The sequence below is a fragment of the Copadichromis virginalis genome, linkage group LG15 (genome assembly GCF_057382275.1).
Source record: "Copadichromis virginalis isolate Kocher_CV1m ecotype Utaka linkage group LG15, C_Virginalis_male_GT1.1, whole genome shotgun sequence".
Classification (NCBI taxonomy): domain Eukaryota; kingdom Metazoa; phylum Chordata; class Actinopteri; order Cichliformes; family Cichlidae; genus Copadichromis; species Copadichromis virginalis.
In genome coordinates this window covers 36,293,235-36,306,141 of record NC_140632.1, presented here as the reverse complement: position 1 = coordinate 36,306,141, position 12,907 = coordinate 36,293,235, and the positions used below count along the sequence as shown (strand labels likewise).

Here is a 12,907-nt window from a genome sequence, read left to right as displayed (position 1 = left end):
CATATAGTTGATGGCATGCCATGTTACGTTATGATATAATATGTCAATAGGTAATATTAATTTTGTCACCTTTATCTTTGTATTTTAAATGATACACAAATGATGTGGGTCTTCATAAGGACTGTCTGTCCATTATATATAATAGTGTTAATATGGATGTAAGAGTTTGTGGTAATGATGTTGCTTATCTATTGTTTTATCAAGCATTACTAGCATTTCGGGCTAATTCAGTTAACCGCCACAGTATTATCAGATTTAAAGCAACCGGGGGTTTTCCTATGAAGCATCTGTACGAATCAAGTATGCACAAAAAGAAATGGCCTACATTCCAGTCTGCCCTAAATCTTATATTTGTCCCTTTTGCCTTGCTTTCTTTGTCACAGAGGTTATTTGAGAAGGAGGAATAAGTTGGGCTCCAGTAATAGCAGGGGGCGCAGCAAATGCTCCCGACTTCCGGAATCACATCTTTGTCATTTATGACTTTATTATTGTGGAAACTCATATAACAATAGCAATAAAATCCTGATATATTTTTCAGATGAAACATCTGTGCGTGTGGATTTACTGTTGTTATGACTTCATTGTGTGCTAACAGTCAAGCTACATTTAGTATTATGGTGCAGCAGCAAGGGGCAAAGTTGGTATGGCAGCCACTTTCTGTCAACCTGACAAAGCAGAATGATAACAGAGGAGGGGGGAGAGGAGGAGGAGATGCATGATGTCATCTGTGTATTCACCTTTATCCTTATCCTTCATACTGTGCGCCTGTTTCTCGACTCCAGATCATTCATTATTTTTACTTTTTTTACTATGAAGTCACCCTGCTGTGAGTTTTTTAATGATGTGGAGGGTACCGCTGACCCCTGAAAGTTAACTCATCCTTAATAACCATAAAAAAATTAATAAACTTCAGCTGACATTTATCAGCAGTTTGTTCTTTTCTTTCTTTTTAGTTACTCCATTCCTCCCTCTCCAGACTCTCTCTATCATCCCACCCAATAACCTTTCTTGACCCTTGCTCCTCTGGCCTTCCAGGTTTTTCAAACTGCCTTTCTACCCGAGTTAAATCAGGCAAAAACTCCATGCACTAACACTGTCAGTGATGCTTTTTCCTAGAGATGTTTAGAGAGTGAGAAAGTTCACCTAAGGGTAAAAATTGTAACCCTGTCCAATGTGTTTTAGTGTGTGTGTGCATTTTCTGTCCCAGTCCCAGGGCTCGGGAAAACTTCCACAGTGTTTGATCCTGATCTGACCAGTCAGTATGCAGACACAGCACTGCATGCCTCAGCTAGCCCCCCACAAACACACAGGATGACACACACTTTAATTGGTGAAGTTGAAGGAAAAATTGCCATCACATCATCATTTCATCATCGGATTTTTGTCATGCTTATTATATAAGAAAAGCCCTTTTTAAAGCGGAAGAGCTTTAACTTGCTCTGTCAATGTGAGTGTCATCACATGTTTGGCCCCCGAGCTGGAGAGCTGGCTTTTTGGTAACATCATTTGTCACCTCTGGGTGGCTTTGGCGGATTGTTGTGTGTTTGTGTTTGCTTATGGCTGCTTATGACATTGTCCAACCACCGCAGAAAGTCACAGTCATTGGATGCTGCCGTTTTACACCTTTGGATGAATTGAAGTCCACATTTATCAGTCATTATGTTTGCATTTAACTTCTTAAAAAGAGTTTTTCTATGGTTAAAGTTTCACTTATTATATGGATATGAGAAAGATAAATACTGGAAACTGCAGCAAGCGTACTGATGGACTTGTATCAGAGAGCATATTTCTCCCATAATCTCTCATAGTGCCCAAAGTCACTTGCTGTCAGAGTGCTGGCTTACTTGTTGTTCCTAGGGTATTTAAAATTAGAATGGGAGGAAGGCCCTCCCAGTTTGGATTCTGGAGTCAGACACCTTTGATTCTTTTAGGATTATGCTTACAACAAGCATATATTTAGGGCTGGATCAGGTGGCCCTGAATCATCTGTTAGTTGTGCCACAATAGGCTGTGGTTCTTCTTCCCCTCCTGTTTTTCACTCTCTATAAAGTTATACACATCTCTGTGTTTAATTGTTAGTTATTGTTAATCTTTGGCTCTCTTCCATAGCATGTCTTATGTCCTGTCTTCCCCACATCAGGCCCAACCAGTAAGAGCAGATGGCTGCTCCTCTCTGAGCCTGGTTCTGCCCGAGGTTTCTTCCTGTTAAAGGGCAGTTTTTCATTCTCACTGTCACCAAGTGATTTGGTTGTTTGGGTTTTCTCTCTATTATTGTACGGTCTTCACCTTACAATATAAAATGTCTTGGTGTTGTTGTGATTCAGTTTTATAAATAAAACTAATTGAATTGAATTGAACTGCATTGTAGTAGATGTGAAATTTGAGCCAGCAGGAGACTTGATGGAATAGGTTTAAGCTCACTTTGTCATTCCAGCCATTTCTTTCTGCCTCTTAGTATTTCATGAAATGCAGATGAAGCCATGTATGAAGCTCTCTTCATCCTCTTTTTTCTTTTATCTATACAAACATGTGTCTTTGATTGTCAAAGACTCACAAAGTTAGAGCATTTTAGCACTATGTATTTCTCACTTGCAGCCTTCAGCCTAAAAAAGTGTTTGGGTTTTTTGTGTTTGTTTGTTTACTTCTTTATTATTTTTTATTTTTAAGTAAGAGTTACAAACACCCAGAAGAGCAAAAGGGAAAAAAATACAATTACATGCAAAATTTATAGCTACTATTTTTTTTGGGTGTCTATGTCTAGCACATTCATCTATTCTCTCCATCACTCCCCACCTCCAAATACTTCCCCCCCTTTAGTCTTTGCAGTATTACTGCAGTGTGAGTCACGCACACAGCCTCTGTCTCAGTCAGGCATAGAGAGACACAGACTGACGCTCACCAGGGCAACGGTGTTTTTATTTCAACCTACTGCATTATGTTCAGAGGTGATGGTGGGTGGAGAATAAGAGGAGGGAGCTGCAAAGGCACGTCCGGACAGAGAAGGAAGGACTAATCCTTTAAAGTTGCCAAAGCTGAGCTGCAGCTCAACCGGACATCATCCTCTGTATGAGAGGATGAACTTTGCTAGTAACACAGAGAGAGAGAGTAGGGGAATGACTGGGGTGAATTTGGGTGGGGTGTGTGTGTGTTTAAATACAGAAATAAAGGGTGCTTGCATGTGTGTGCTTTGCTGTAAGATGATAAAAGAGGGCATTACTGTACCTCTCCCCAGGGGTTTGATTGGTGGAGATTTTACTCTCTAACCAGCCTTAACCGCCTAAGATCCGAACTATTTAATGTTATGCATTTTTAATTTCTCTTTGATATTTGAGCTGATTGGGGCCCAATGAATGTAAAAACAAAGAATTACCAGATTTTTTTTTACCTTATTTTTGTTTTTATGAAAAATCAGAGCCATATGACGATATTCGTTTAAAATTTCGATAGAACAGTAGCAGTATAATGTCCTCGTAAGTGGATATCAGGCCCTTGTAGAGCAAAATTGAGTATTTTGGTCTAAATAACCCAAATTGTGATGTCCACATATGTGGACGCCAGGTCCTAGGAGGTTAAATCATCATTAGATACAGACAGCATCCATTTCCTGTGTCTTGTTCTCAAACTGGGACAGCAGGGTTTGGAGTAGTTTTGGTTACCTTGCTGCAAAATGTCATTGTGTTTGTTCTTCATAAACACAACCTTACACTTGGGTTAAAATGAGAAAATAAAAGTTCAAACATTTGTGATTTGTGAGTAAATTTTTCCAAAAGAGACAGAATGTTGATGAGAGCCTGAGAAGTGATCAAATCCTGATCTCTGTGTTTGCTGTGTTCCCCAACTGACAGCCAAATGTTGAAGTTGGCCTGCTGGCCTGCACTGACTCTGTGAGGTTATGGATTGGGTACAGCTTTTTGTTGCTGTTGTTGTTTTTGTTGATGTCACTCAGCCTGGAGAGGTGATGTGACTGCAGGGTTTATGATACTTTTATTGAGGTCGAGAATCGTTCCGGTTCAGTGAGCTTAGGGGGAAGTAGAATTATTGAAGGTTAGAAGCCAAATCAAATTATCATTCAGAGAGCTGTGGCACCAATAAAATCAGAAGAATCTTCGAAAGCTACTATTGATCCTTTCATCCTCTTTGCTGTCTTTAATATTTATTTTTCCTCTGGCTGACATTAATATTTACTTTTGAGGGTTTCAGAACAAAGCAGCTGTATCTTCTCACGAGTCACTGCGTGCCTTTGAAGTCGAGGGCTCGCAGACCTCTTGAGTGGCACTTACATTTTAGGTCTTTGATGCTTCTCCGTAGCGTGGGAATTAGCTGTTAACTGAGGCAATCCTCTCCTTTTTGGAATCAGCTTACAGTGACACTGGATAGCTGACAGTTTGGTTACAGTAATACATTTTTTTCCACTGAGGTAACGTGAGGTAAAAGTGAGCAATTAAAATTTCAGTTAAATGTTTCAGGATGCAATGTGATCTTTTTTTAGGGGAATTTGATGCTTAAGTCTAAAGTTCCATTTGAGGTTTAACACATCAACTGTCAGCTGGTGGAAAATAGTCGTGGTGTAGTGTTTCCATGTATCTTTAAAGAATGAGCCTCCAAGCTGATGTGAGGAAAGTACACGGTAACTCTGTAACCCAAAGCAACCGTAATATATGTGTAATCAGTAACAGCCTGCTGTATACAGTCTTTTTGTACACTTTGAAAAAAGTGCAGGTTTGTCATGTCTTTGCTTGTAATACTAATCCCATTACTAACTAATCTGACTAACAGGTATTTCTTTGTTGCTGTTTTTTGTCTTTTCCCTTTGCTGTGCATCTGCAGTCTCCAACCAAGTGGTACATGAAGCTTGTGCCTGTAAGTGAACTAATCAGTGCGCTGCTCTTTCATCTGTGTCCAGAGTGACTGTCTTTCATTGCTCTTTCTGTCCGATCGCCATCGTTTTTTCATGTGTGAATCACTCAGTCACTGTGATATAAACCAGATATTTTCTCTCTTCTCCTGTTTTGATTTACAAGTGCTGTATGCATGTGATTATTGCTTTTCTTAATTTAAAGCAGACAAAGTAGGCTGTAAATGACAGTTAATATCTGAGTGTCCATCATTAACCATGTTCTGTATATGAGCCTGAGTTTACAAAAGTCAATATAGCCATTATTTGTGTCTCTAACGTGCTTCCTTGTATTGCTAACTGGAAGCTTCAACTATAAAATCCTGGGAAATCACTGATTATTATTGGCTTTTAGAAATCTAGAAGCTCCCACAGTTACTATACATATCAAATTGATAAGGAAATGGCAATATTTCAATGTTTTTCCTTCCTCAATCCGTACGAAGATGAAGATGGTCCACATAAACAAGAGCTCATTGTAATACAAGGAGAAAATAATTAAGGTCACGTCATGACATCTGGAATAATAATCAGTGATACTTACTTCAGTCATGCAGCTCTCTTCATTCTCGTGCCAGTTCTTTTTCCCTTTCAGTTCCAACAAGGCTCCAGAGCCGTTCACTTACTTTAATACATGAGTGAATTCAATGAGGCCTTGCAGCGCTTGTTGCTGCTTTAAAGCTCCATTGTACTTCCCTAATTTTGCTGCTGTCATTAGTGAAACGGTAAGAAACAGCAGGAGGAATTTGGCTTAATACCTGCTGTAGGTGTAGGCTTGGTAATTTTGCTCAAGGGCCTGGGTTTATAGTACTTTACATTCTGCAGGCTCGCTACAGGAAGGAGCAGGCCTCGACCCAGCCAGTTCCTTGGATCCCCCCAGTGGACAACCTGCTAAAAGACAGCACAGATGGCTCAGCCCTGGGTGCACTGCTGCACTTTTACTGTCCTCAGCTGCTGCCACTGGATGGTAAGAAACAAGCATGAGGAGCGTGGGTGGGTCAGTGGAATTTGCAGTTAAAGGAGGCTTGATAATAAAGTACAACATGACAGTAATGTATCTACCAGCAGTTAATTGCTTATTTGACCAAACAACTAAACCCAAAATGCATCTTATTGGTACATATTGAGGTGTCAAAATTCATAATTGAGAGTACAGGGGGAGGTCGTCAAATGTTGTCTTTATGAGGGAAAGAGCTAATGGTTTATTCAATAGATCAAACATCAAAATAGACTCAAGATAATCACATTGTGTTGCCAAAGAGCCGAGTTAATATCAGGACAAATATGCAAACGCACAGACAACAATGAGGGGAACAAAAATCAATCAGGGAACGCTGTTTACCATGTTTAAATGAACAGTGTTTCCTGATTGATCTTTTGTTCCTGTGATTGTTTCAGCTTGGATAAATGACTGTGGATGTATGTAGTGTGGGGGTGTGTTTGTGTGTGTTTGGTCAGCTATTACACACACTTCATCAGCAATGTGATGTAATTACCTTACGTCCAACCACCAGTTGATGCCTACTGTGGAGTGTTTTGATTGGTCAGGCAGACGTTCTCAAAACTTTACGCTTTAAATGCCTCAGCAGTTCCTAAAAAAGAGACACAGCATTGTTCTGAACGCGCTCCATCACAGATCTTAAATATTACTGTCAGCACAGTAAAAAGGAAAACACTGATGTCTGCATTATAACCAGACCGACTTCAATCATCAAATTCGTACTCCGTCACAGTGACACCTGATGGATCTCTCTGCCCTCCCAGATGTTTGCCTGAAGGAGAATATGAGTCTGGCTGATCGACTGTACAACCTGCAGCTAATACAAGACTTCTGCAAAGACAACCTGAACAGCTGCTGTCACTTCAGCCTGGAAGACATGCTCTACGCCTCCTCCACCGTCAAGGTACTACTGTCTAATGAAATACTTGCTTAAGTTAATATATAAGATTGTAAGAATACATTTTTAGGCACTGCATTTGCGTTTGTGGTGTGATCTGAGGCTTGCATTGTGATGCTGATTTTGGTTTGTTGGTTTACTGGTTGCTTGGCGGTCTCATGGTTCTCACTGTAAACAGATTCTTCACTCTCAGTCATTACAGTGTTGTAAAAATAGAATTTTAGCTGCTAAAACGTTAGAATGGTACCCAGTAAAAAATGTCTGTTAGCAGAAAATCCAAACCCTGTCCGCAGTGCCCCCTGCTCTATTTAAAACACTAGTTTGCGATGTCAGTCCCAGTCAGACTTGATGACTTTTTTTCAAAACACTTTAAAATTATTCATAAGTGTTGTACCGACACAGATTAGAACCCCATGTGGTGTTAGATTCAGGCTAAATGAAACAAGAGAAGTGTGCAGCAGTGTAGGCCAGTGTGGTGAGTCACGCTGTGGAAAAGAAACTTTCAGTCCAAACTATCCGTCTTCACCAGCCACAAGCTTGGAGAGCTCCACTCAGCCTTTTCCTCCAAACAGTCTATGCTTGCGTTCATTTTTCTGCCCTGTAACTTGCTTTCCATTGTTTGTTTTCTTTTCATCTTCATTTCCTAATTTCCTTCTCTAGTTACTCTTTCTTCTTCTCCAACCATCCTTTTTCTTTTGCTCGTTTATTTCATTTAAAAAGTTGCCACTGCTTTTAAGGAATTTTACTAATGATGTTTCTCCTCATGTTTGCTGACCTTTCTCAGACAGTATTAGTTTCTCTTGACAGAGACCTTTCTGATTTATAAATCCTTCAGTCCTCTCTCGTCTATAACACTGTTGTTTCTCTGTGTGTGTGTGGTTTCTTGGTGTATGAATGTGTATTGCAGCTGGAGTGCCATGGAGACAGTCCGCATTTTACATTAAGCTCAGCCCTGCTTTTCTGCCGTTACCATAAAAACATATATAGGTCACTCGAGACACACAGGAAAGAGCTTATTTTACCCTCTCACTAATGTTCCACTCTGTCTTTGAATCCACAACATTTCAGTATGTTTACTTGGTCAGCTGGTGTGCATACTGCATATACATATATATATATATATATATTTCTGTTGCATACCTACTAATTTATCATCAAATTGCCATTATAGCCAGTGGTTGCCACAACCACAGTGCACTTGTGTTTGCTCAGTGGTTTGATCTAACGTTCCCTCTCTCATGCTCATGAGTTTGTTTTTAGTGTGTCGGTCTCAGTGTGTTTTGCCCGAGAGCTGCACGGGCAGGGGAAAAATAAGTTGATGTGTCTGGATAAGTTTGACTTTCCCTGACTGTCACCTCAGCATGTCCTCAGATGTAGGAGAGCTCTGAGCACACACACAATACAGGTCACTGAAAGGACAAACCTCAGGGGACTGTCCAAACTGACTAAAATATGTCTAATATCTAAAGGAAACACGCTGAAAAAAGCAGTTTTGAAGCTGAAATCCAGCAAAATGATGAAGGTAGAAAGTATTGAAAGTATCATTATATGCCAAAAGTAATGAAATGTATTCATATTTAGAGGAAAGTGCCCTTTACATGCTTTATTTTGCACAAAATTTCTAAAAAAAAAAAAAGAGCAAAAAGAGACATATCAATTTCCGCCCAAAGCACATGCGTTCTTTTCAACATGGTGTCAAAAAAATAATCACCAAGCTTTGTGAACCAGCCATTAGCAGCATTTTGCTGACACTGATTTCAGGAGGGGTAGAGCAGCCTCAGCAGGCACAGTAATTGCCTGAGAGAAGCAGTGCGGCAGACACGAATGCACACAGAACTAGTTAGATTCAGTAACCTTGACCCAGATTGCAGGGAGTCACACCCTTGGGGGTCATATGTTGTTGCTCGGCACGCTGATGGAGACCATATTACAGAGAATGAGCCTCCGCTTAGAGGGGAGGGGAGGCGCACGAGGTGTTGATGTGGAAAAAAGTGGAAACTGGAGAGAAGCGACAAGAAGGTGTGATAACACAGTTTGAAACAATTAGGAAGGAGAAGGAGCGAGGAAACAGAGTAAATGGGACACTATCTTTGAGAAAGTGATGACAAGATTGGGCACACGTGTTACAGTAACACACACAATAGACTCACACTTTGCCTCTGTGAAAGTGTCCCTATGATAATGCTGCTGCCAGATGTGGTTAGCGGAGATTAGAGCTGGTGGTTTCCAAACACAGTTAAAAACACACTCCTCAATTGATTGACATTAAAATAGTCATAATTCATAAGATATAACACGTGACAATAAAGTGCATCAGAATATAGGATTGCAGTAAAGAGAGAACCTGGAAGATGCCACAGTTTAGCTCAAATAATCAACTCTAGCTGGTGTGGAGAAGATCATTTAATAGATGTTATCAGTCTTCCTAAGAAATCAGATGCAGAAAATTGGAAAAGAGCATGAAGCGTTACAGTGGGAACATTTATTGCCCACACACCCCCAAACTAGTCTGCCTGATATCTTCATGTCAGACACCAGGTCTCTTTCTGGTAAATACGTAGCCCTCTCCAAGATTAAGAGTCTGCACTCTTTCCTCTCAAGTTACACAAAATTTGCATGTATGGTGATGACAGGTTGACTTGACATTTTGTTCAGTATACCTTAGTAAGAAGCAAAACACTTTCTTCCTTTCTGTAAGGAACCCAAAAGCCATATATCACATACATTACCTAAGGCCATTATTTGCTAATGGACACCAGACCACTAAATCACCCAACCCGCTCCCATTTACTGGCTCTATGTTTAATTAATTCCTCACACATCATAGTGGCTATCTGTGGACTCAAGGAAGATAAATGAAATTCACCAGCTCCTTTTGTACCACGAGGTTCCTCGCAAACATGCTGCGGTTGCCCTGAGGAGGCAGTTAACACACTTACAATAATTCATAATCTCCCTCTTCAACGTGATTCTCAATTAGTCATTTGTTTATGATCTGACTGTCAGCAGTGAAGGATGGCACTTTTACTCCTAAAGTGGCACACAGGATTACATATAATAGCCGTGGCTGTAGTCAACGCACATTGCAGTCTAGTATAATTTCCTCTTCACTGTCAGGTAAAGAGTGGCAGGGTTACAGGAAGTAATATGATGTTCGATACTACGTGTCTCTGAGCAATCGCTTCTAAAAATCCAAATGTTTTCTCCTACCGTCTTTCAATAAGCGTCTGGCAGCTGTCTGATAAACTTGGCGAAAGACCAAAGGATGGTTTTTCCAGATTGGAGTGAGTCTGTCTGGCTGGCTGCTGGACGTAGATCCTTTAAGCAACCCTCTGGCCCAGTGACTGTTAAGATTAATTCCCTCTGAATGCTCACTGTGTGGCTATAGGCCGCATCTTCAACATCATTTCTAGGGGCTTTGTTGGTATATATTTTCCTATGCATTTGAATGTTTCACTGTTGTGTATGTGTGTGGCACATACAGGGGAGGAGGGGGAGGGTGTTTATTCCTATACCCGCAAAGTGGATTAGCTTCCCCCACCCCACCACTCTCAGCTCTGATCTTCTAGTCTTCTAGTAATCACCAATCTGACTTCATTCTGAGCGGCACACACTCAAATCTGCAGACAGGGAACTTGGCAATGCTGCAGACCTGGCAACCCACGAGGCAGTAATGCCATTCACTGGGGAGATAGGTGTGGTGGTGGTGCAGTGGTTGGTTTAAGGGATCAGACTGAGTGTGTGTGTGTGTGTGTGAGTGCTGAGGCTGGGGGTATTGAGCAAAAACACTCACACCTGGTGTGTCAGTAGTAGTCGGGCGAACAGATGGGAGGAGAGAACAAGTAAGCTGGTGGCACCAATCTGGGAAGGGCGGATGACAGGAGATCTTTGTCTCTTTCTCATTCAGTCATTTTTTTCCTGCTTTTTATTTCTTCTGAGGAGTGCTTCACATGCTGAACACACCTAAAAGGTAACCAGCACTATTTGATTTGGAGTTCATTAGTAATTCTTTGCTTACTCAACTCTAACGACTTTGTTAACCATGTGCTCCACTGCTTCTCACACCAGCGGAGCAGGATTCTGCAGCAGACACGCCTTTTCGTCTTCTTGCAGCCCTGCACGCTCGCATGTGAATTAGACGGGAAACAAAACCATGTGAAATGCTGCAGTAACACCCCCCCCCCTCCAGCCAAGCAGGGTGCTGGTGTTAATTGCCTCCGTCCTTCCTGGTGTGGTTTTGTGCTTCAGTTGACACGTGCGCTCTGGTGTTTGACTGGTACAGAAAGATGCTGCTCATGACTTGAGTCAGGCTTCTTTAGAGCTGGAGCACGCACCATTGTCTTTGTCTGGAGACCGTGGACTGAGAGCTGGTAGAGGGTGGGATTCCTCAAGGTCGTGCTTTACTCCACTCATTTGCATTTGTGTGTGTCTGTGAGTGAATAAAGAAAAACTGTACAATTTGGCCTGATCATTCAGCATAAATTGATTACTGTAAATGAATCTCATCTGTTTGGATTGGAGACATGTTATTTGGTCATTTCTTTGTTTCAAGACAGTGACAGGTTGAAAGAATTTAGAAAGGAGGGAGCAGAAGAAAGGCAATGTTTCTAGAGAATAAGCTTTTTTCCCATTATTATAAGGAAACAAACAACAGTGCTTTGGGAGAATGAAATACTGAGTCAGGGACTTTGTAAGATTGATGTTTTTTGCAGCGCAGTGCACTCTCCTCCAGCAGTTTCACCTCCTCGTGTATGTTGACCCAATTCAAACGTGGACACGACCTGGCACAGCAGTGTTAAATCCCTTTGAGCTCTGACTCTCAGTCTCATTCAGGTTGGATGCAGGTGACCTCTATTTTGTAAATGAGGTTAATGTCTTAATCGACTAGCACTGTTACTATTTGCTTTAGCATCATTTACATTGCCTGAGCCAACACAGAGAAAATATAATTTCCCTGTAAATGACTCTACAGTTGTTTGAACTGTGAGGCATGTTTCTCTTAAAGAGGATATTCTATCAACTAATTAGTCATATATACACAGGGTACAATACAAGTTTATGATACCTCAGCTTAACAGAGACACCTGCTGGACAAATCAGACAATGCAGTTGAATGAAGCTGTTTTGGACTCATCCGGATTTTATTCTCTGTGCTGTAGCATTTACGTGTTTTTGAATGGTTTCAATCTTGCTCTTGTTTTCCTCCCCAGAATAACTACCTGGTGTTCATGGCAGAGCTGTTTTGGTGGTTTGAGGTGGTCAAACCGTCATTTGTGGAACCAAGAAAGCTTGATACCGAAGGCACAGGCAAGTGTCAAATTCTAACCCTGCAACTTTATTTGTATAGCATTTTTCAAAGAGACACAAATTGCTTCACAGTTTTGAATAAAATTCAGACATTAAAGCGTACATGATCGAACAAAGATGCATAATCAACCATATGGCCAGACGTTCATTCCAACATACACAATTCCAATAAACACAAATCATTGTAAACTATGGATGAAGGGGAAGCTAACCTAAAATGTAATGTCATTTCAATTAAATTTAAAGTAGCTATAGTCATGCTAGTGTCACGATTTGTAGCGAAGCAGCAGTAACTAAGTATGGTAATGTTTTTTCTCTGAATCATACACAAATTAATCAGATAAGGATCATGCAATATTACATTGTGTCTATTGAAAAACCACAGTGCGATCATTTTTATTTGTCTTATCACGTCAGAGCCCTCATCCTTCTTGAAGAATTTCCCTGTAATCCCCATCTCCAAGGCAACTAAGAAGAGTTTTATGGAAAGGCCCCCAAGCCCTGAAAGACCCAGGTATGTTAGCACCAAGTTACAATGACAAGAAATCAGGTGGCAGAAAATTCTCAGTTCCCATCATCATGTTTGTCTCTCTCGTTCTCAAGTTTACCCCTGCGGCCCCAGCCCCGAAACTCAGGTGATTATATTTATTTATGGAAATACATACAAAGTATATACAAAAGCATTCTGTTGTGATTGTTACTCATCATATGCGTCTTACAGGAGAGATCAAGAGGTCAACCTCGATGTCCTTTGTTGATGGCAATCTCGGTACCTGGCCAAAAGAGAAGAGGTGAGTGTTATCATTGC

At 40.9% G+C, this 12,907-nt stretch overlaps 1 protein-coding gene across 4 annotated transcripts in view; it reads left to right on the top strand.

Annotated features, from left to right (window-relative positions):
- The window catches only part of camsap2a (calmodulin regulated spectrin-associated protein family, member 2a), a 45,114-nt gene that overhangs the window by 22,877 nt on the left and 9,330 nt on the right, over positions 1-12,907 (top strand). For 2 of the 4 annotated variants that reach the window (XM_085433180.1, XM_085433179.1), the window contains exons 5-11: positions 4,828-4,860; positions 5,720-5,861; positions 6,659-6,798; positions 12,003-12,099; positions 12,517-12,613; positions 12,703-12,734; positions 12,821-12,890. In XM_085433180.1, coding sequence (XP_085289306.1) covers positions 4,828-4,860; positions 5,720-5,861; positions 6,659-6,798; positions 12,003-12,099; positions 12,517-12,613; positions 12,703-12,734; positions 12,821-12,890 — 611 coding nt within the window. The remainder of the gene's footprint in view (positions 1-4,827; positions 4,861-5,719; positions 5,862-6,658; positions 6,799-12,002; positions 12,100-12,516; positions 12,614-12,702; positions 12,735-12,820; positions 12,891-12,907) is intronic. The other 2 variants (XM_085433183.1, XM_085433181.1) reach the window with 1 other exon arrangement.